This window comes from Octodon degus, unplaced genomic scaffold (genome assembly GCF_000260255.1).
Source record: "Octodon degus isolate 3935 unplaced genomic scaffold, OctDeg1.0 scaffold00387, whole genome shotgun sequence".
Taxonomy (NCBI): domain Eukaryota; kingdom Metazoa; phylum Chordata; class Mammalia; order Rodentia; family Octodontidae; genus Octodon; species Octodon degus.
The window spans coordinates 101,335-122,318 of NW_004524963.1; the positions used below are offsets into that span (position 1 = coordinate 101,335).

Below are 20,984 nucleotides of genomic sequence, written 5' to 3' on the forward strand. Positions count from 1 at the left end.
CCCCGGAGCCCGCAGACCCCACTCTGCCCGCGCCCCGCTTGGCTGCGCGGCTCCGCGTCGCCCGCCGGCCCTCCCGGGGCCATGGGGGCGCCCCCGGGCTACCGGCCCTCGGCCTGGGTGCACCTCCTGCACCAGCTTCCCCGCGCCGACTTCCAGCTGCGTCCGGTGCCCAGCGGCTTCGCGCCCCAGGAGCAGGAATACCAGCAGGTGGGAACCGAGCCCGCGCGGCCGGACCCAGACGGAGGGGCCGGGTCCCAGGTCTCCAGCGGGCGCGCGGGTTGGGGTGTCTGGGTGGGAGGGGCGAAGGGCGCCCGCGCCTGGAGCGGCCTGGGATGGCGCGGGGTCCGACCCCTCCCCTGGGTAAGGGGTACTGGGGCAGGGACCCCGAATCCTGGGGAGAGAGGGAGCTAGGCCAGCGGGGCGCAGGGACCTCGAGACCTGCCTGGAAGTCGCCACAGGGTCACCCAGGAAGGACCGCTTGGGGTCCCACGAGAGGACCCCGCCCCCACAGGACGGAGCAGGCGACAGTGTCCCAGATACAGTGGGCCCGGGAGAGCGGACCTGGCGCCGGTGGAGAGGAGGAAGGGGCGCCAGGTTCCGGACCGGGCGCAGGACTGGAATGAGGAAGGGGCTCGGGCCGGCTGAGGAGGGGGCTCCGGCGTCCCAGGACGGAAGAGTGGTTGGCCCGCGGAGCTGGGGCGCGGGTCCTGGGTGGCGCGGTGGGAACCTCGGAAAGCAGGGTCCCCGGGGAGGGGGCCCAGCCGCAGCTCCAGCGGGGAGCGCTGTCCCCTGACCCAGTTTAACGCAAGTCTTTGACTTTGAGATTAGTAAGCAAGAGGCTGGCGGGCGGGTGAGGGCGGGGGCCGGGGCCGGGGCGGGGGCTGGGCCGGGCGGGCGGTTCGGTTCTGGCCGGCGGGGTCCGTGCTGGGCACCCTTGCCTGGCGCGGCTCAAGCAGGCTCTGCGAGACAGCGAAACAGCCAAGCTATGTGGGTCACGGCCGCGGCTCCCCGCCTCCTGCGCCGCCCCCTCGACCTCCCCGCGCGCCGCCCGACCCACGGCGCTTACACAACACAGCGCGGCCGCTCACGCGCTCACTCCTCTCGGAGCCACTCAGCACCGTGGCCAGCGAGGCGCGCTCCGCCTCCTTGCACGCAGGTCACAACCCCAACACTGGGACCCTGCCGCGTGCAAAGGGTGAGGGCGACAGGGAAACACGTACACAACACATTCACTCACATGCACACACATACTCGTGTGCACATGCATGCACACTCAGCTCATGCACACATACACGTGTGCATACACTTGTATGCACACATGTATGCATACAGCATACATATACACACTCCCATGTGGACATACACCCACACATACTTCCACGTATGCATATGCACACACATGTGCACATATACACCTGTGCATGGCTATACATGTATATACACAAGTACGTGTACATGCATACACACATGATCTCACATGTACATGCTCAAGTGTACATGCACTCCCACAGGCATACACTACATGCTTACACACATGCTAACTCACACTTAACACTCATGCTGCACACACATTTCATCTATACACATACTGTCATATACACAGTCCCACACTCACACATGTACACGCTCACACAGAAAAACAAATATTGATTCTGACACTCACTGTATACACACCTATAGAGACACAACACACACACATACACACACACACTCGTGTGTGCTCCTTCTCAGACTCCCAAACATGCACACCACTGGCTTCTCCACAGACTGAGAGCTGTGTCCACCAGAGTCCTCCCCCTGCCACCTCCACACCATGACACACGCCTTACACTCATACTCACACTCACACTCGGGGTCTCCCCATCACATAGCAAAAAGCTCCACAAGGAAACATAGTCTCTCCGAAACCCAGCACTGACACACTCTGACACAGAAGATGGGGGTAATAGATGGGGAAGGAGCCCCTCGCTGGGCACAGCAGGGGGTGCTGATGCCCAGGCCACCAGGCAGGCCCGCCCCGCCCTGGGCCTCTGGTGCACAGGAGCCCAGGGCTGCTGCTACCCAGGCCTGGGAGCGGCTGTCATCTGCCCCTGGCCTCTGTGCTCCCAGCCTGGCTCTGACGCCCCGTCCTCTGTACACATCTATCCTTCCTTCCCCTCTCCTTCCCTGTGGCTCTTCCCTCCCCTCTCTCCCAGCTCTGCCTCTCCTTTCTGGCCTGGCCTTGGGGCCCATGTCTCCTCCCTTCCCTCTGCTTGCTCTTCACCCTCCCACCCCACTCTCTGAGGACACACACAGACACACACCACACACGCTAGCTGTCACAGAGCACACCATCCCATGTCCCCACTCCCCAGCCCCTGGGTGACAGACTCATGCTGCAGTGGGTGTGTGAGCTCAGCAGTGGGGAGACAGAGAGCTTCGAAGGGCAGCAGCGGGAGGGTGAGGAGGCCGTCTCTCTGCCTCCCTCTTGCAGGGCTGGGTGACGCTCAGATCCCAGACAGCTCTGTGGAGCCTCGGCAGGTCCCTGGGAGACACTCCATTTCCATGGCCTCTCTGCAGAGAGGACGCAGGGAGGCTCCAAGAGGGAGGAACACACAGCCAGAGGGGGACAGTGTGGAGCTGGAGCCCAAGGCCTGGGCAGCATCCTAGCCCTAAATCCTGGAGCCCCAGATACTACCTTGGGAGGGGCTGGTGACCCTACCTTTCCCCACAAACCTGAATGCCATCAGGGTGGGCTGGGCCCGTACCTGCAAGGGACCCTCTGAGGCTTGGTGTTTCCCCTTCCCAGGCCCTGATGCTGGTGGCGGCCTTGGCGGGCCTGGGCCTGGGCCTGAGCCTCATCTTTATCGCTGTCTACCTCATCCGCTTCTGCTGCTGCCGGCCCCCTGAGCCCCCTGGGGCCAAGAGCCCCTCGCCTGGGGGAGGCTGCGTCACCTGGAGCTGCATTGCCGCCCTCCTCGTCGGCTGGTAATGGGGCCCCAGGGTGGCGCGGCGTGGGCAGGCTCCCAACGCTCACTCCCTGCTGCTCTCGCTCTCCCCGCCAGCCTCCTGGGGTGGGGTCAGACACAGGAAGGCGAATCCCACCCGCCCTCTGCAGGGAGAGTCGGGCCCACTTGGGGGCTGGAAGAGCTGAGGCCTTAAGGAGAAATGGCCTTCCCGAGGGAAGGAGTGGGCTCAACAGCATGGCACTGATAGCCCTTGAGTAGCTGTACTCCTCTGGGCCCCAGAGTCCGCAGCTTAAAGCGGGTTTCCCAGCATGAGCCAGCCGCTGGCAAGCCCAGGCTAGGCGAGCACGCAGTGCCAGCCTCTCAGGTATCCTTAGTAAGTGACAGCAGCGGCCCCCACACCGCTGCTGGACGGGCTGGGCCGGGAGCTTCATGCCCGAGGCCCGTGTTCACGCGTAGGTGCTCAGAACCAGCAGCACAGCTCTGTGCTCAACCCCGGCCTGCTTAGGGACTTCCCTCTCACTTGCTGGACCTCAGAGTCGGCTCAGAGAGATAGAGGAGGCAATGCTCAAGGTCTCATGGCTCAGGAGGCAGAGTTGAGGATCAGAGAACTCCCAAACCTAGGGCCTTCTCGAACTCGCTGTGAATGAGGGCCACTCCAAGCCCAGCCCCGCCCTGCTGCTGGGCTGCTCCTGCTTGGCCAGGACACTCAGTGCCACAGATGAGAGGACTGGGAGCTCGAAGGCCCGACCTGCAGGCCCGTGGCACACACCGCTGAGGCTCTTATGCCCAGCCAGGGTCAGGGCCTGGAGCAGGTTGCCCCAGCTGGACTGTGGCTGGACCACACTGCCAGGCCTTAGGGAGAAGAGGGTGTATATTGGGGTTTCCTAGAGGGCTGGGTGCCCTGTATCCAAGGCACCTCCTCATCTGACTCTCCAGAGCAGGGGTGGGTGTTGAGATGGACAAAGGCCCAGTGGGCGAGAGACCCGGCCCAACCCCCACAGCCTATGAAACAAGGGGAGCTTTGTCAGGTTCTGAACAATGGGGCTGGGGGCATTGGGCGCCCATCCCAGGACGGGGGTGGGGTCCGAGTAACCAGGCTGGGAACTCTGAGGGCAGCAGGCTCTCGCCCCCTGGCAGCGGCACATGGGCTGGGGGAGGGGCGTGGGCCCCCACGTTCAGACTCCACAATGGAGCTCTGTGTGTTGGCTGGGCTGGGGCGGCTGCCCACTCCTGGCCCACCCCTGCCCTCCCTCCCACATTCTCATACTCCTCTCCCAGCCCATGCTTGGGCTACTGGGAGGGCCAGGAGGCTTCGAGCTCCAAGAGATGCAGGTGGCTGGAGTCCCAGTGCTGTGAAGGGCACCGAGATGGTCAGGATCCCCCTGGGGGCAGGTGCTGAGGGTCTCAGTGCTCCTAGGACAGGGATGGAGAGTGCTGGACGATGGGCTAAGGGTGTGGAACAAGTCACCACTGGGTGGGTGACTTCTCCAGGGTGCCTCCCTGCTCTGGGGAGGTTCGAGTTAAATCTGGGGGCTCTACCCCTCTGCCACTCCACCCACCATTAGCATCACAATGACGTTCCTCTGCTGGGGGAGTGAGGCCCTTCCGTTACCTTGGTGACTGGGCTGGGTGGGTTAGCTAGAGACACCCTTTTCCCACAGAGAACTGGACCAATAGGATGGGCGGAAGATGAGGGAGCTAGAAGAGGAGGCCAGGCTGAGGGGTGCCTATGGAGGCCAGTGTTCTCCAGGAACCCCCAAACCGGCTGAGATCTCCTCTCTGTTCTCCTCTTCTCAGCGCTGGCATTGGCATTGGTTTCTATGGCAACAGCGAGACCAGTGATGGGGTGTCCCAGCTCAGCTCGGCATTGCTACATGCAAACCACACGCTCAGCACCATTGACCACCTGGTGAGGCACCCAGCAGCTACTGACCAGACCCCTGACCCTCAACTGGACATGTGGGGCCTACACTCAGGAAATGGGGTCCAAACTTAGAGCTCAGAAGACCCCAGACTCAGGAGTACACAATCAGAAGTGCACCCTTTGGGCTGCATCTCACCCTCAGAACCCTGCACCTGCCCCCAAACTGGCTCAGACCTGGACCCAATCTCAGATCCTGTCCCAGGCCTCCACTTCAACCTGGAGCCTGAACAAAGACAAATGTGAGGACCACAGGCCCTGTGCTTGGGCCAGATCTAGGGCTGCATACCTGACCCCTGGCCCAAATTCAAGCTCGGGATCCCTGTCCTGAGACCCAGGGGTTCAGGCAGCAGCTGAGAAGCGGCTCCACAGCCAGACTCAGGTTTCATGTCAAGTTGCACTGCACGCCCAGATGCTGGGTCGCGGGACCCAGGTGTGAGATCCTGTACACAGGAAGGCAGGTGCAGACTTCAGACCTGAGCCCCCAAACCTAGTCCCTGTGTGGGGCCGGGATCTTCGCCCCAAGACCTGATGGAGCCACAGGACCCCATGGCAGGACCTCAGAGTCCCTGGGGACCCTCCGCAGTGCTCAGGTTCTCAGACACCTACTACCACTCAGCATGCTTCACCCCCAAACCTGTCCCAGGGACGCCTTCCCCAGACTGAGAGGTTTCCCTCTCCAGGTGCTGGAGACGGTGGAGGGGCTGGGCCAGGCCGTGCGCGTGGAGCTGACCACCCTGGAGGAGGTGCTGGCCGAGCGCACAGAGCTGGTGGCTGCTGCCCGCGGGGCTCGAAGGCAGGCGGAGGCCGTGGCCCAGCAGCTGCAGGGGTTGGCTTTTTGGCAGGGAGTGCCCCTAAGTCCCCTGCAGGTGGCTGAAGAGGTGTCCTTTGTGGAGGAGTACAGGTGAGCTGGCATCTCCCACCTGCTGTGCAGCAGTTCTCAAACTGGGCTCATAGAGGGCACTGGGCAAAGTCTGGGGACAGTTGGGGCTGACATAACTGGTGTCAGGTGAGTGGAGGCCAGGGGTACTGCTCCAGAGGACTGCTGTGCCCGAGGTCAGTGTGATGGGCTGCTGAAGCCTGCTGCATCTCGGTGGGTCCGGTGGCTCCGGGCCCATGTCACCTGCACACATTCCCCCCTCGGCTCACACTTCCGGTTACAGCCCTGCCCTTTTATCCCCTTATTCATTCTGGGTCCCACTCAGCAAACTACTGCATTCAATCACTCTGAACTAACATGGCAAGTCAGCCACTCACTCCACCCAGCAAGTACTCACTTAGACTCTGGAGAGAGATGTGACCTCAGCAAGCTGCGTGCCTCCCAGCCCCGGGCGTCAGTTTCCCTCCTGTGAAGTGAGCCTCGTGGTAGTGATGCACCCTGCATTGGGGAGGGTGTATTAGAGTCTGTGAGTGCTGGGGAGGTAGATGGCTCTTGGTGAGTGCTGAAGGGTGTCCCTAATGTGGATGTACCCGGCCTGGGGTGGGGCAAGAGCACCTGACAGAAAGTCCTGCCCCACCAGGCCCTTCTCTCCCCGCAGGCTGGGGCACCAATAGAAACAAATGCAAGAAGGGAAAACGTGTCATTGTTAGGGTGGTGGGTAGTGAGAGTTTTGGAGAAAATTAAACAGAGAGGGACCTGGGTGGGGACAGCTGGCAGTTTGTGTTTGTGTCAGGTGGTCCAAGAGAGCCACACCCAGAGGGTGGCACTGAAGGAGAGGACACAGCTGTGTGTGCAGCCCTCTGCAGTGGCCTCCCTGTCCCAAAGCCAGCAAGGTGCAGTCTTCATTGCTTGGTCCACTAGGAATTATTTTTCATTCGCCTGGCTTGGGGTCTGGGATACAGAAGAAACCCCCCTGGAACTGTTGCTTGGTGCAGGCTGCCCCACCCCTGAGAGTCCTCATAGTCGGAGTCCCCAGGACATGTCTGGGACAGCCCCAGGCAGCAGGGATGAGGGGAGAGCAGCCACCGCTAAATGGGGACCCTCGAGAAGGGCGCCACTTAGTAGGAGCTTCCTGTGTGCCCGGCCCTGTGCTGTGGCTGCCTGTGGCTCCTGCCTGGCAGTCACGGAGGATTAGTCTCTTAGGTCTAATTAATTATTGAGCACCATTTAAAGCTCCCTCCGTAGAGTAAGTCGGTCCACGGCGTCACTCTGCTGAGACTTATGTGCATTAACTCATTCATCGGGCCTCAACCTTTGAAAGTTAGCAGTCTTGTGCACCTTGCATTACAGGTGGGGAAACTGAGGCAAGGAGGTTAAAGCCCTGGGCTAGCTATAGAGCTAGCTAAGTGGAGGGCTGGGCTGCTTCCAAAGACGAGCCCCAGGGTTGCTTACTGAGGTCCTGGTGCCTGCTAAACCAGCTCTGCTCTGCAGGGCTGGGTGGGGAATCCAGGCTCCAAGAGGCCGAGTCAGACGCCCACCCTTACAGAGCTTGTGGCCCAGTCAGGGCTCAGTCCCCGGGTGTCCTGCCTCCTGGGTGCCATCTCAAAGCGGTTGCCAGGCTGTGCTGGGCTCCAGGTGACCCTGAGGGTGTTGGTGTTCTTTGCCGAGGTGGGCTGGGCTGCACGTGGGGCGCGCGGACCTGCTCCAAGCTTCGCTGCCCGGCCCTCCTTCCCAGGTGGCTGGCGTACGTCCTCCTGCTGCTCCTGGAGCTCCTTGTCTGCCTCTTCACCCTCCTGGGCCTGGCGAAGCAGAGCAAGTGGCTGGTGGTCGTGTGAGTGCCGACTGCCTGCCCCTGGCTTGTTCCTTGGGGAGGGCCCCAGGCCAGGCTTCCTCTGTGCGTGTGGGACCTAGCGCCCCTGGTGGTAGGAGCCTAGCTGCGCAGCTCCCTTAGTCCCTTGCTGGGTGCACAGAAAGGAGGCCCGAGGCATCCTGGGATGGCCCCACGCGACCTGGAAGAACCATGGGAACCCACTGGCCAAGCTCCCAGTAAGGACAAGGCTGACCACTGGCACCTGTGCCCGCTGGAGGCCAGGCACCCTGGCTCCCCATGACGGGGACACCATTAGGCTGTCACCCAGGAGTGGAAAAGCCTGCAGCAAAGGCCGCCCGGTTGTGTAGGGACACAGGTGCTCATTTGCCGTAACACCTTGCTCTATATTCCGCCTGCCACTCTTTCGGGCACTCATGGAACCCTGTGGCCTGGCCTCTGAAGCAGGTGCTTCTGCCCTTGGGTAACGGAGGCCACAGAAGGTCAGAGAGGTTGAGGTACTTGTTTGGCTATTCAACTAGAAGGTGCTGCAGCTGGGGTTCACACCAGCCAGCCTGGCGTGGGGAGAGCCCGCTAGCCTCCTCGTCCTGGCAGGAGGGCCTTTTATGTGCATCTCAGCATCCTTCTGGCCTGTGACCCCCATCACCACACTCACCTCCAGCCCCACCAACTGTAGGGAGAAGCCAGGCCAGATTCAGCCCTGGAACTGATCCCGCACGTCAGAGTAGCACACAGGGCTGAGGGGCAGCTGGTGCACTGGGGAGCAGGCTTGGGAGGTCCTGGAACCCGCAGAACTGCAACCAGAGGCAGCACTGGGCCCCCGCCCCCGCCCCAGCCTGCAACTGTGGGTCTACACACCCTGCCTCACTCTCTGCTGTACTTGGATTCTCTGGACCCCAGGGCTCGTGGGGTAGGGGTGCTCTGTGGCAGGATGAGAAGTCACAAGCCAAGGGGAATGTGGGTGGCCTGGGCCCTTGGCTAAGCCCGTGCCGCCCTCCAGGATGACAGCCATGAGTCTTCTGGTGCTTGTCCTCAGCTGGGGGTCCATGGGCCTGGAGGCAGCCACAGCCGTGGTGAGTTCTGGGGCCCTGACGCCTGAGCCCTAGGCAGGGTGTGGGCCAGCACCTGAGGCTGAAAGGAGGACGGGGACGCAGTCACGGCTTCTAAGTTGGGGAGGGTTTCCTGTGTCCTGTGAGGGCAGAGGCAGGAGGCCCGGACATCTGGGCTCTAAGCAAGGAGGGGCTGGGCCTAAACCTCTGAGTCTGAGGAGGGAGGCTGAGCCTGCACCCCAGGTCTAAGGGAGGAGGGCTGGGAACCAGGAAAGGGTGTTGGGGATGCGGCCGTGGCATCCGGCCTGCTTTCTCGCTCAGGGCCTCAGCGACTTCTGCTCCAATCCAGACACTTACATCTTGAACCTGACCCAGGAGGAGACAGGGCTCAGCTCAGGTGACTGCCTTCGTCCCCACTGTCCCCAGGCTTCCCAGGGCCCTGTCCTCCTGGGTGGGTGAGGGCTGTGTACCAGTCTCCTGGAGTGCTCAGTGCCTCCCCTGGCTTGCTGGAAAATAGGCTAGATAAAAATGCCAGGAGGAAGGGCTGGCCAGGTAGCTCAACAGGCTAAAGTGCCTGCTTAGGCAGACTGCAGAGGCCCAGTTGGATCCCCGGGGTGCTCTGCCTGCCCCACCCCCAGGGCATGCAGACACTGTGGATTGAGACTGCACTTGGTGGTGTACGCCTGTAATCCTAGCTCTTGGGAGGCTGAAAACAGGAGAATCACTACAAGTCCTGTCTGTGTAGTGAGACCCTGTAGACCCCGTACTAAATTAAAAAAAAAAAAAAAAAATTCTGGGAAGAGGGAGGGAGAGGGGTCCGTCAGCAGGCAGAGGCCGCCGGAGGTGGTGGAGAGCACATGCGCGAGGCTCTGGGAAGCACCAAGAGCCAGGCTGGGGATGTCCCTGGGCCCTGCCCCCCACCTCCCCAGGGCAGGTCCTGGGAGCCCGGCTCACAGCGCCCCTTCCCCCTCCGCTTCAGACATCCTGAACTATTATTTCCTGTGCAGCCATGCCATCTCCAACCCCTTCCAGCAGGTGAGGGCTGTGGGCAAGGGAAACGGCACCGAGGGGACTACAAAGGGGCGCCCCCATGGGAGGAGAGCAGGGCTGGGTCCAGCGTCGGGGGCCCCACCGTGGGGAGAAGGCCAGAGCATTGGCCATGGGTCCTCCCTCCTTCTCACAGAGGCTGACACTGTCCCAGCGAGCGCTGGCCAACATCCACTCCCAGCTGCAGGGCCTAGAGCGAGAGGCTGTCCCCCAGTTCCCGTCTGCGCAGGTCAGTGGACTGGACCACAGGGGCAGGTGGACCCGCAGGGTCAGATGGAACCCACACGTAAGGGATAGGCGGGCCAGTTGGCCCTGGACCCAGTGGAGGGAGGGGCCCGTGGGGCGGGCCCGAGTTGTGGATGGGGCAGGCCCGCCTCCAGAGTGGGTGGGGTCACTACCTCCCCTCCCACCACAGAAGCCTCTGCTGTCCTTGGAGGAGACACTGAATGTGACAGAGGGAAACTTCCACCAGCTGGTGGCCTTGCTGCACTGCCGTGGCCTGCACAAGGTCTGTGCCCTTCCCCGGGACTTCCTCCTGAGGGGAGACTTGCCTCAACTCGCAGAGGGACCCTCTTCTTGTCGAGCATCTCCCGTTGCCCGCGTCGGTGTCGGCGTATCCGTGTACCTTGCTGTTCGCTCCCTGTTAGCCTCCTACCACCTATCCTTTCATCCGTCACTACCATTGCACTCCCTCCCCCTCGTTCCCCGTCCTTTCTCTTCACCCTCTTCCTCGAGGCCCACAGCTTGTTGAGCTCTGGGGTGAGCCTGGGTTCCAGTCCAGGGCAGGTCCCCAGCCCCTCTGTGCCTCAGCTTCATTGTTTTCAAAGCCAGTTACACCCAAGTACCCCTCCAGGTAGGTCATGGAGCAGGATGGGCAGAAGCCCGGGGAGCTCATTCCCAGTATGCTTTGCTGCAGTCGCGAGACTCATTCACGCCTGCATCCGAGTCTCAGTTGCTCTGCCTGAAAGGTGAGGATGGACACATCCTTCAGGGGACCCTGTGAAGGCTGGAGAGAGACTCACCCTCATAAAACAGCGCGACTTTGTCTAAGTCACTTTCCCCATCACCCCACCACTGACATGCAATACCCGATGCAACTTAAAGGAAGAGGCATTTATTTTGTTTCAGTGATTAAGCTTTAGGCCCTGGTTGGCAGCCTTCCATGCAGAACCAGCATGGCGGAAGGCCTGGGTGGAGGAAAGCTGGTCACTGTGGTGGCCAGGAAGCTGAGAGGGCAGAGCCAGGGCGAGGGGCCACCCTTCCCTGTCACCCCCCACCCCTCTTCTGACTGCGCTCCACCTCCCAACAGCACACTGACTCAACCCCGCTCCTGCAGCCCCGCCTTGGATCACACAGACTTGGAGGACAGCAATCTAGAAATCTAGATCTAAACTGTAACATTCCACCGCTGCCCCATGTGCGTGCCTTTATGCAAAACACATTTAGTACATTGCTAGGAGTCACCAAAGTCTTAACAGTTCCAGCTTTGCTGAAAGGTCCAAAGTCTCTTGAGACTCAAGACAAACTCTTAGAGGTGAACTCTGTAACAATGAAGAAAGAGAATTAAACGTTGCCAATATACAATGGCAAGTGGTAAACGCCCCCAGTCCAAGAGGGAGGAATAGGAAGATAGAAAAGAATGGGATTAGGGCTTGATTCCAGGCATGCAGTGCTGGCCCCATCCCTGGGGCGCCCTGAGACAGTGACTGAGACTGGGAGCGGAGGTGCACCTGTAATCAAAGCGCTTGGGAGGCTGAAAACAGGAGGATCACTACAAGTCCGATCTGTGTAGTGAGACCCTGTAGACCCTGGACTATATACATAAAAAAAAGAATGGGATCAAACCAAGACTGAAACCCAGCAGGGCAAACATTAGTCCCTGTAGCTGTGTCCAGGACCCAGAGCAATTCATGACAAACTGTGAGCTCTAGAGCTGGGTGTGGTAGCACACATCTGTAATCCCAGCACTCAGGAGGCTGAGGCAGGAGGATCGTTGTGAGTTAAAGACCAGCCTGAGCTACAAAGTCAGCTCAGGCTAGCTTTGAGCTGCGTAGTGAGACCCTGCCTCAAAAGGACCCCCCCCCCAAAAAAAAAAAGTGTGTGCTCCGTAAGGCCCGGGCAGCGTTGCCCCACGGTGTTGCCTGTTGCAGCCCTCACGGCCAGCCTGCTAGGCAGGCTCTGCAGCTTTCCATAGATGATCCACTTTCCTGGCTTCTCGAGCTTCCTGGGCTCCACTGCAGTCGTGGCTTCATGCCCTGCCCTCTCGGGGCGCACTGCCTGGCCTTCCAGGGTGGAAGCCAGGGGGCTTTGTGGAGACAATCTAGATCTAAACTGTAACAGACCCATTCTAAAACCTTGACCTGATTGCTCCCAGCTCCTGTCCTGACATGACAGCCTGCGCACACACAGGGCGCCCCACGCACCGACTCTGTGGTGTCTCACAGGTGCTACCTCCTCCTCAGAACACAAGAACTGTCTTACCCCACGCTGCAGACCTGTGTGTGTGTGTGTGGGGGGGTGACGTGTGCTCAAGGTCACACGTCCCAGGAGACAGGGACCCCTCAGAGTGCTGCTGACCTCCCGTGTGCCCGCTGCACAGCCTGCCCCTTCTGCTTTGGGAGTGTCTCCCCCAACCCACACTAAAGGCCCTGCTCAGCTCAGCCGTGGCCCTCTGCCCAGGAGGATATACACCTCCACCACTCGCCCACCTCGGCCTGCTCAGGGACTGGACACCAGAACTGGACACCAGGTCGAGCAAATAGGGAGCCTGCCTGTACTGCGATGCCTTTGTGGAGTGGTGATTATGCCAGATCACTCCCTGAAACTCAGTTTATTTATTTATCGGCAGAACTGGGGATTGAACTTAGGACCTTTATTCTACTGAGCTCTCCCCAGCCCCCTCAATTTCAATTTGGTGGCACCGCCTGTACTACGGGGCACAGGGTCTGCGCTCAGAACACCAGGCTGGAGGCTGAGGAAGGCTCTACTCCACAAGCACGATCTGTGGGTCCAGCCTGGGCTGCAGCCTCTGAGAAAGGAGAGGGGTGGAGGAGCCAGTCTCAGCCAGCAATGCACCACGTGACACTGGGCCTTGGCTTCCCCATGGGACCTCAGGTTCCCCACATAGGGCAGCAGTGAGGCTGCGAGAACAGTGGTTGGAGTCTAGATGGGCTTCAGAGGCAGCCAGTTGTGGGTGGCATGAGGTAGGAGGGGAGGGAGCACAGAGGCCCTCCCTGAGGGGTGTGGCAGAGCCAGCCAGAGAGGAGGAAGGAGCTGAGGGGCTTGGCTCCTCCCAGGCTGTGTGGCCTGCCCTCTCCAGGCTTCTGCTTCTTTCCCAGCCACAGCAGCAGCAGCAGCAGCAGCAGCAGCACGAGCAGCTCAGTCTCTGCCTGGCAGGGCTCGGGAGGAACCAAGGGGGCTGCAGCTGTGCCTGCTGCCCTGAGCAGAGCACCTCACCCCGCCTCCCCACGCACGGTTCTTTCCTGTCCCCCTTTGTCCCATCTGTCCACCCCCAGCCAACAGCTGGCAGAGCTTTCAGCACACAATCCGATCAAGGTCTCCTCCACCTAAAAGCCTCCAGTGGTTCCCCCTGCAGAGATTAAGCTCCGGCTACCTGCTGACCTCAGACCATCGCCTCACCACACTGCACGGCAGCCTCATGGCCTGAGGCTGACCCCAGTGGGCCATCTGCCCTGTCCCCGTTGGCTCCGTCCCTGACTTCAGCACTGTGTTGTGATCTCCCGTCTCCCTGCTGTTATTGAGAATGACCTTCTGGGTCCTTGTGGAAGGGCCCTGGCCCTGGGAGCGTGGTGCGGAGCAGGCCGGCGCTCAGTCCAGTCCTGCAGAACGCGCTGGGGCCTGCTCCTGGCTCAGGGTCACTGTTGTCCTGCTGAGTCCTGTGGGCACGACAGCCAGCACTGCTGGACGAGCTATGTGAGGGGTCTCCAGCTGTCACCCCTGCTTGGCGCCAGGCAGGTGATCTGGACCCAGCCGGGCCCTGGCCATGCGCGCAGCAGACACGCTGGCGGCACAGCAGCAGAGGCAGGCCGCCGTGGGCCTCTAGCTAGCAGAGGTGGCGGGGTGCTCACGCTGCACGCATTCCCAGGCACCCTGGCTCCAGCCGTGTAGGGAACGCCTCCCTCCCCAGCCCGGCAGCCGCCCTTTGATGGGGAGCAGGCAGGGCACGGCGGCAGGCAGGGCGGCGCGGGGCGCCTGTGTGCGAGCACCCACATGCTCCCCCCAGGACTATAGCGCAGCACTACGTGGCCTGTGCGAGGACGCTCTGGAGGGCCTGCTCTTCCTGCTGCTCTTCTCGCTGCTGTCTGCTGGGGCCCTGGCCGCCGCCCTCTGCAGCCTGCCCCGCGCCTGGGCCCTCTTCGCGCCCAGGTCAGCAGGGGAGAGAGGGCAGGGTCCCGGGGGAGGGGACAGGCAGCATGTCCCAGGGCCACTGCTGGGGAGGGTGTGGCCTCCTGATGGGTCCCCATCCTGCTTCTCTGCCGCTCCCATCACATGCCAGTGACGACTACGATGACACGGAGGACGATGACCCTTTCAACCCTCAGGTGTGGACCTGGGTCCGAGGGAGGAGGCCGGGTCTGGACTCCCAGGTCTGAGGCCTGGAGGTTCACTGCACGAGGTGGGTTCCACTCGGTCTCCTGTCCCCACTCTCTCCGGCAGGAATCAAAGCGCTTTGTGCAGTGGCAGTCGTCTATCTGAGCCCCTCCTCCTTGCCAGCCTGGAGCCTGCCTCCCCTCCTCGGTGAGCTCCAGGAGGCACCTGGCTCTTTCCGGGCCTTGGCCGGCCCCTCCAGCACCCTAAGGCGCTTCCTCTGGGTGGGTGTCACCGGGTGGCCCGCTGGCCATCAGCACGCTGTCTCTGCCTCTCTCTGCAGTTCCTTTCCTGGCTGCCAGAGGAGACCCCACTAACCTGGCCTGACTGGGCTCTGACCACTAACACTCCTGGCCGTGGACACCCCACACAGGACTGCCTTGTGCCCTGGCCCCAACGCCCTCCATCTTCCTTAGCCCTGGAGGCTGCTGCAGGGGCCGAACAGAGACCAAGGCTGGCAGGGGAGGGGCACAGAGCCAGCCCCAAGCCCCTCACTGCCAGTCTCATCCCTGGTGGAACTGAGCTGGGGCAGGGACATGTTTCTCTGCCCCTGCCCCATTCCGGTGGGTTCCAGCCCCAGATCTGAACTTGTGACACTAACTTGGAAAAGGGTTGATACGAAATAAAAGGGAAGTCTTTATTTTCCGAGCCACTGAGTTCTGATTTTTCCCCTGCCTGGGTCCTGCTCCCGCCCAACCTGCGGAGGCGGGAAGCCTCCCTTCCGGGGGCTGTGAGGCCATGCTGCCTGGCTCATGCTCAGCAGCAGCTCTGATTCAGAAAGGCCAGGAAAACTAGAAACGGCTCCGCACGCAGAGCCCCCTCGAGAGCTTGCGGAGCTGTTTAAAGCAGCGCTCAATCCACTCGCTCTCCATCTCGCGAGGCTTCTGCAGGAGAGGAACACGTCACGCAAGGCACCGCAAAAAGGAAATGACAACTGGACGAGTCATGGAATTGAATAAAACAGGTCAAAGGCAAACTTACAGTCTGGTGAATAGTATGTGTGTTCAGCACATACGGTAAAGACATACACTCCTTTCTACAAATATGGCCATAAGCTAAAAATAAGCAACTAAGACGAACATCTGAAGTGCAAAATGCCAGGGTCTGTTTCTAAATGGACAAAGTCTAAGAATTAGGAAACATACTGTGAAACAATCAGCAATTACTTTTTTCCACTCCTGAATTATGTGAAATTAAAGAGGGTGCCGGGCAGGCCCGACAGCTCAGGAGATTACAGCGCCTGCTCAGGCAGACGCGGGGACCAGGGTTTGATCCCTGGCACCACACGCCGTGCCAGCCCCGCCCCGCCCCCCAGAGCCCTGAGAAAGCCGGGTGACTGCGAGTGGGCGCCGTGGCGCGTGCCTACAGTCCCAGCGCAGCAAGAGAAGTCCAAAATATGTACTGAAATCTAAATAACGCCTAGCGCTCAGCTGAGAGTAATATGCCACTGTCGCTTTCTCAGTTTTGACAAACCACAGGAATAGAGATGACACTGGATTAGCCGCAGGGTACACGCTTAACTCCCTATTAGCTTTGCAATTTTCGCGATGGATCTCAAAGCAAAACGCCTAAGCTGTTTGGAAACCATCAGTGCTTACACTAACAACACGAGAAAAAGGTCTCCCGACGGTAGGTAATTAGTGCACACTGTTCTTCCACCTAGTCGGACGCCCGGCCCCAGCCCCCGCCCTGGGCAACGCGCTGCAGCCGCGGCGAGCTTGCAGGGCCCAGGCGCGGCGCGGTGCACGCCCGCGGCCTCGCTCCGCGCCGGCATCCCACGCGGCCCCGCAGCAACGCGCCACTGCCCGCTCCAGCTGCGCAGTCCTAGGTTTATTTACTAGAAAGCTCCCCTTCCAAGCAGACTCTTCGCCTCACGCCCTTTGAGCGCATTATTCTCTTCCCTGGCCTTACACGTCACGACGCTGTGAGTTGTCCCACAGTTCTCAACGCTCCGGCTCACATTCAGGGATAATAATGGCTGCCTAGCACTGGATCAAAACAAGGTTTCCCCAAAGGGCGGTGGAACCGGAAACTCGGCCTGTTTGACCCTTCGGGGCCACCGTCCCTACCCCTACTTCCGGCTTTTATAAAAAAAAAACCACCCGTATGATTGAGTGGGCGGAAAGGCGGGCTCAAACCCAACAGACAGTGCCCATTGGTTGCTCGGGGAGGGGGCGGGTAGAAACCTCCGTATGACGTCAGGACGTCGCGGTCAAGACGTAGAAGCCAAAGAAGACAGGAGCCTGCCGGGTAGCTGAGCGTTTTCGTGACCGTGTTGCTATCGCCTTGGGTCGCTGCTGACAAGTCTTGAAAGCGTATAGACCTGGTTTGTGTGGGGATTGGCGGGCGGGGACGGCCTCTGCATCCGGCCCCGTGGCCTCGAGCCTGAGGCACACTCGGCGGTCGTTCCAACAGACGCCGTGCGGGCGTCGCCTGGGTGTGGCGGCCGTGTGGTCATTGCGCCTGCGCACCGAGGTGGGCGCGCGCCCGGCTCCAAGGCGCGCGCTCGGTTAGCGCGCGTGCGCTGTGGCTTTCTTCTGCCCCTCGGAACTCTGTGACACACAGAGCCGGCCTACCCCTGCCCCTAGTGACTTGCGGTTTGGCGGGCCGCCCTGTCGCCCCGGCGACGGCGCCCAGGCGCGGCGTCCTCCTTCGCCTTCCCCGGGCCTGCGGGTGGTTAGGTGCTGACCCGCTCGTTGACTTCTCTGGTTCCTGTCGCGGTCGCCCTTCGCTGATCTTATTCCCGTCTGCTTCCTGCCTTTGGGCCTCCCCCTAGGTCCCCCCACTCAAGACTTCTTTTTCTTCTCCACTCAAGTTCTGTGCCCTCTTTAAGGTCGTTTTATTTAGAGCTCTCTCCAGTTAAGATTTCAGTTCTGTGTCATCACCCTCCGGAGGTTTCCGGGTTCTGCAGTGGGATTTATTCCTGCTTCTCATTTAATCCCTCCAGGCGTTGAGGCCCTTGAGCCCAAGTCCTCGAGAGGATCTTTTTCTTCCTGTACTCTTGTCCTGCCCGTAATGATTTTGTAAAGGTATTGTGGGCCTCCGTAGGTGTCCTCAAACCTTTATCTTAACCAAGAGTATCTCCACTCTCCTAGGACTACCTTCCTGGGAACCTTCGGAACAGTTCTCTTCTGCCTTCAGGCTACTGTTTTGAAATTAATCTCTCCATGCTTTCTTCAAATGGAAGTTCCCTCTTAAGCAATTGAACTTATGCCTCTTCTCAGAGGAACTTCTAGAAATCCCTCAGTCAAATTTACCTGCATTTGGCAATATTCTCCCAGCTCCTCCCACAAAATGCTTTCTTCTTCCCACGTTTCTCAGCCTTAAAAGAGTTTTTGGAGACCTTTCCCACTGTGCAGCATCTTTCTACTTTCTCTCAAAATCACTGCTGTCTGGAGTTATTTCTATAATTTTTTTGAGGGAAGGTCTTGCTGTGTAGTTCAGGCTGGCCTCAAACTCAAAGTGATCTTCCTGCCTCAGCCTCTTGAATGCTGGGATTACAGTAGTGATAGGCCACCCAAGGGTTGGAGTTATTTTTAGGTCTCTTCCTTTTTTTTTGGTGGTACCGGATACTGAATTCAGGACCTTGTGCTTGCCAGGCAAGCACTTATTCCACTGAGCTGTCTCCCCGGCCCTTCTTTCCTTTACTTCTGACTCTTCTTTTTCTCTTGTGGATTCCAGGCTTTTTTCTTTGAAAAGCCCCTTTAAACTTCTTGGTTTTCAAGTCCTTGATTTTCCATCTGTACCACTGTGGGAAGGTCAGTGCTATCTATTCAAACTCTAGCCCTTTGTTCCACACCCAGAATTTTCTTCAGGTCTTTACCCCACTGGCTCTGATCTCAAACAAAAGTCCTAATGCCTCAAATGTCCCTTTTGGTTTCATTTCTCATGAATACACCTACTTTTCCCCATTCCCTGTCTTGTGCTCCTCTCAGGTCTCCCTAATGCATTCTTTTCCACACAGACAGTGAAAAACCACTCTGGCTCCTGAGATCCAGTCCCTGCACCCCAAGGTCCAGATGGCGGCCAATGTGGGTGATCAGCGTAGCACGGATTGGTTAGTAGAGGCTGGAGGGACAGTGGCTGGTGGGTGGGAAAAGAAATGTAAGATCTGGGGACCCAGTGCTATACTTTGGGGTGGGCCTCACACAGCCCAGGGGAAGAGGTACAGTAATCTGCAGTGGCCCAGAGAGGGGAGGGCGTGTTTGTAGTGAGAACAGGGACAAGTTTCATCTCTGAGCTTTCGTGTTTTATAGTGTGGCCTTCACCTAAGGGAAGTATGAGTCTTTCAAGTAGTTATAAGTAGGAAGGATTTTTTTAGCATTCATTACTCAAGTCATTTCTCTTCTGGTAATTCTTTGAATCCATACAGTAGCAGACAATTCACTGATGCTTTTGTTTTGTTTTCCTTTTTAAGACAGGGTATCTGTTATGGTTTGTGTCTAGTTGTCCCCCCAAAGCCTCATACAATCATGAATCATGAGGTAACTTCTAGAGTTTGTGATTAATTTCCGATCCAGTGCTGGGATTGTGGGTGTGAGTGCTACACCCAGCCTGGGGCAGAGAGCCTGAATGCAACATAAAGGAGAGCGACTTGCTCCCTGTAGCCAGTGTTGCTGCTGCTCTTCCCTTTTGCCCTTGCTGTTTTGCCGTTTTCTGCCAACATGAATGAACTGATGCCCACTGCCTTGTGTCAAACTGCCTTGGAGCCAGCCGAGTATGGACTAAAACCTCCACAAACTGTGAACTAAATAAACCTTTCTGTCCTTAATTCTGACTGTTGGGTATTTGTCCCAGCAATGGGAGAAAAACAGCTAAAACATAGTTTTGTACCAGAGAAGTGGAGTTGTTGGTGTAATTAAGCCTGACCATGTGAATTGCAAGCTTTTGGGAATGGCTTATGAAAAGAGATAGGAAGGGTTCAGAGATGTCGCCTACAAAAGAAGTGCTGGAACAGCTTTAGCTGTTCTGTATGCGAGACTCTGGTTTAGAGTTCAGAAGACCAGAAAGCTGATAGAAATCCTACCTGTAAAGACCAGGCTGGGGAAGTTTTTGCTGGGAAGAAGGATTGCATTGATTGTTGGACTCCAGACAGTTTGTGTTATGGCTTGGCAGAAAAGTTTGTCTGCAATTTATGCATGTTCAGAGGCTTTGCCTGAGATAGATGCATGGTGGACTGGTTAATACGACAGGAGATTTCAAGGCCGTCGAATGTTGAAGCAGTGGCATGGCTATTATTGGGGGCTTTTAGTCAGATTTATATTGAGACTCAAGAGCAAGGAGTCCAGCAGGATGATTTAAAATGTTGTGAGTTTAGCCAGAAAGGAAGCGCCAACAAAGCTATGGATTGCAAAGATAGAGCTGAGAGAATCTCCATTTCTGGGAAGAAATTAGAGAACGGAAATTTCCATAAGTTATCTCCCTGGCCTGTGGCCTGAGGGCGTCATAGGAAGCAGCAGGTCTGCCTTTTGCAGCCTCAGAATTGCAAGGGTGAGGGCCTTTGCCTAGAGGAAAAAGCCGCAAGAGTGCTGTGTTTCAGAATGGCAGCGGCAGCCACACCAGGTTCCAGAATGGTGCTGGCATAGAGAATTTGTTACTCGGAATCAGGTTCAGTGTGATCAGAGATCCAGGCACTCAACCCCTATAGACAAGAGAGAAGAAAACCTGGCTGCTACTCCAGCTGGCAGCAGACCTTGGCATCATTGATGTGGCACTGGTTTCAGGTGCTTGCAGAATGCAAGAGATCTGAGGTTAAGAAGGCTTCCACCTAGATTTCAGAAGGCCTGGGAGGCCAGGCAGTGTGCCCAAGAGGGCAGTGTGTGAAGCAGAGAGTGAGAAGCTTAATGTGTGGTGGAAACCCCAGAAGTTTAGAAAAGCTAGGAACATGGATTATCTAAAGGAACTGCAAGGAGGGAGCAAAGTTGATCTAAGAGAGAAGCCATGGGAGCTATCACCAAGAGTGCTGTGGGGGTACAGAAGGAGCTCACAATTTGCCACAGATTGCTTCCGATGGTCCACATGGAACAACAGGACTTAATGTTCACCCTTCTGGATGTTGGTCCCAGTGCTTGGTGTCCTGCTATGTGTACCTTTTTTTTTTTTTTTTTTAATTTTATTTATGTGTGTGTGTGTGTGTGTGGCCGGCTCAGCCCACCAGGGGGCGGGGCTGGCTGGCATGTGGTGCTGGGGATCGAACCGTGGTCCTTGTGCTTTGCTGAGCTTGTTCTAAGTAGGTGCTTTAGACCACTGAGCCATCTCACCAGCCTCCTGTGTGTACCTTTTGGAATGGTAATGTTTATCTTGTGCCACTGAATATTGGAAGTGTTTAACCTTTTATTTGTATGAGGCTCACAGCTAAGAGTTTGCCTGAGGTCTTGGAGGGACTTGGACTTTTCAGCAGTGCTGAAACTGTTAGGACTTTTGCAACTCTTAGAGATACCTTAAACTGCTTTTCGCACAAAAGGATGTGCATGAGGCTTTGGGGGGACAAGTAGCCAAACCGTAACAGTTTTAGTATGTAATTTATGCTGGCCTTGAACTCACTGTGTAGCCCAGCCTGGCCTGATTACAGGCATGTGCCACCCCACTCAACCAGGCTGCAGTGTTTTTGTTTCCCCAGTGCCGGGGATTGAACTCAGGACCCCGCGCTTGCCAGGCAGGCACTTATTCTACTGAGCTATCTCCCTAGCCCAGGCTGCAATGT

The 20,984-nt window shown here is 58.3% G+C and overlaps 2 protein-coding genes across 8 annotated transcripts in view; both read left to right on the forward strand.

Moving 5' to 3' along the window:
- Ttyh1 (tweety family member 1) overlaps positions 1-20,984 on the forward strand; it is a 25,843-nt gene continuing 4,859 nt past the window's right edge. The window contains exons 1-14 of one of the 5 annotated variants that reach the window (XM_004648321.2): positions 1-207; positions 2,789-2,967; positions 4,746-4,857; positions 5,553-5,773; positions 7,485-7,580; positions 8,578-8,650; positions 8,948-9,023; positions 9,606-9,661; positions 9,810-9,902; positions 10,089-10,181; positions 13,917-14,059; positions 14,190-14,235; positions 14,351-14,431; positions 14,565-15,529. In XM_004648321.2, the coding sequence (XP_004648378.1) occupies positions 82-207; positions 2,789-2,967; positions 4,746-4,857; positions 5,553-5,773; positions 7,485-7,580; positions 8,578-8,650; positions 8,948-9,023; positions 9,606-9,661; positions 9,810-9,902; positions 10,089-10,181; positions 13,917-14,059; positions 14,190-14,235; positions 14,351-14,389 (1,353 nt within the window). In that variant the 5' untranslated portion in view covers positions 1-81 and the 3' untranslated portion in view covers positions 14,390-14,431; positions 14,565-15,529. The other 4 variants (XM_023708545.1, XR_002819567.1, XM_004648320.2 and 1 more) reach the window with 4 other exon arrangements.
- Positions 16,460-20,984, forward strand: part of Leng8 (leukocyte receptor cluster member 8) — a 13,085-nt gene continuing 8,560 nt past the window's right edge. For all 3 annotated transcript variants that reach the window (XM_023708542.1, XM_004648322.2, XM_023708543.1), the window contains exons 1-2: positions 16,460-16,607; positions 18,246-18,338. In XM_023708542.1, coding sequence (XP_023564310.1) covers positions 18,301-18,338 — 38 coding nt within the window. In that variant the 5' untranslated portion in view covers positions 16,460-16,607; positions 18,246-18,300. The remainder of the gene's footprint in view (positions 16,608-18,245; positions 18,339-20,984) is intronic.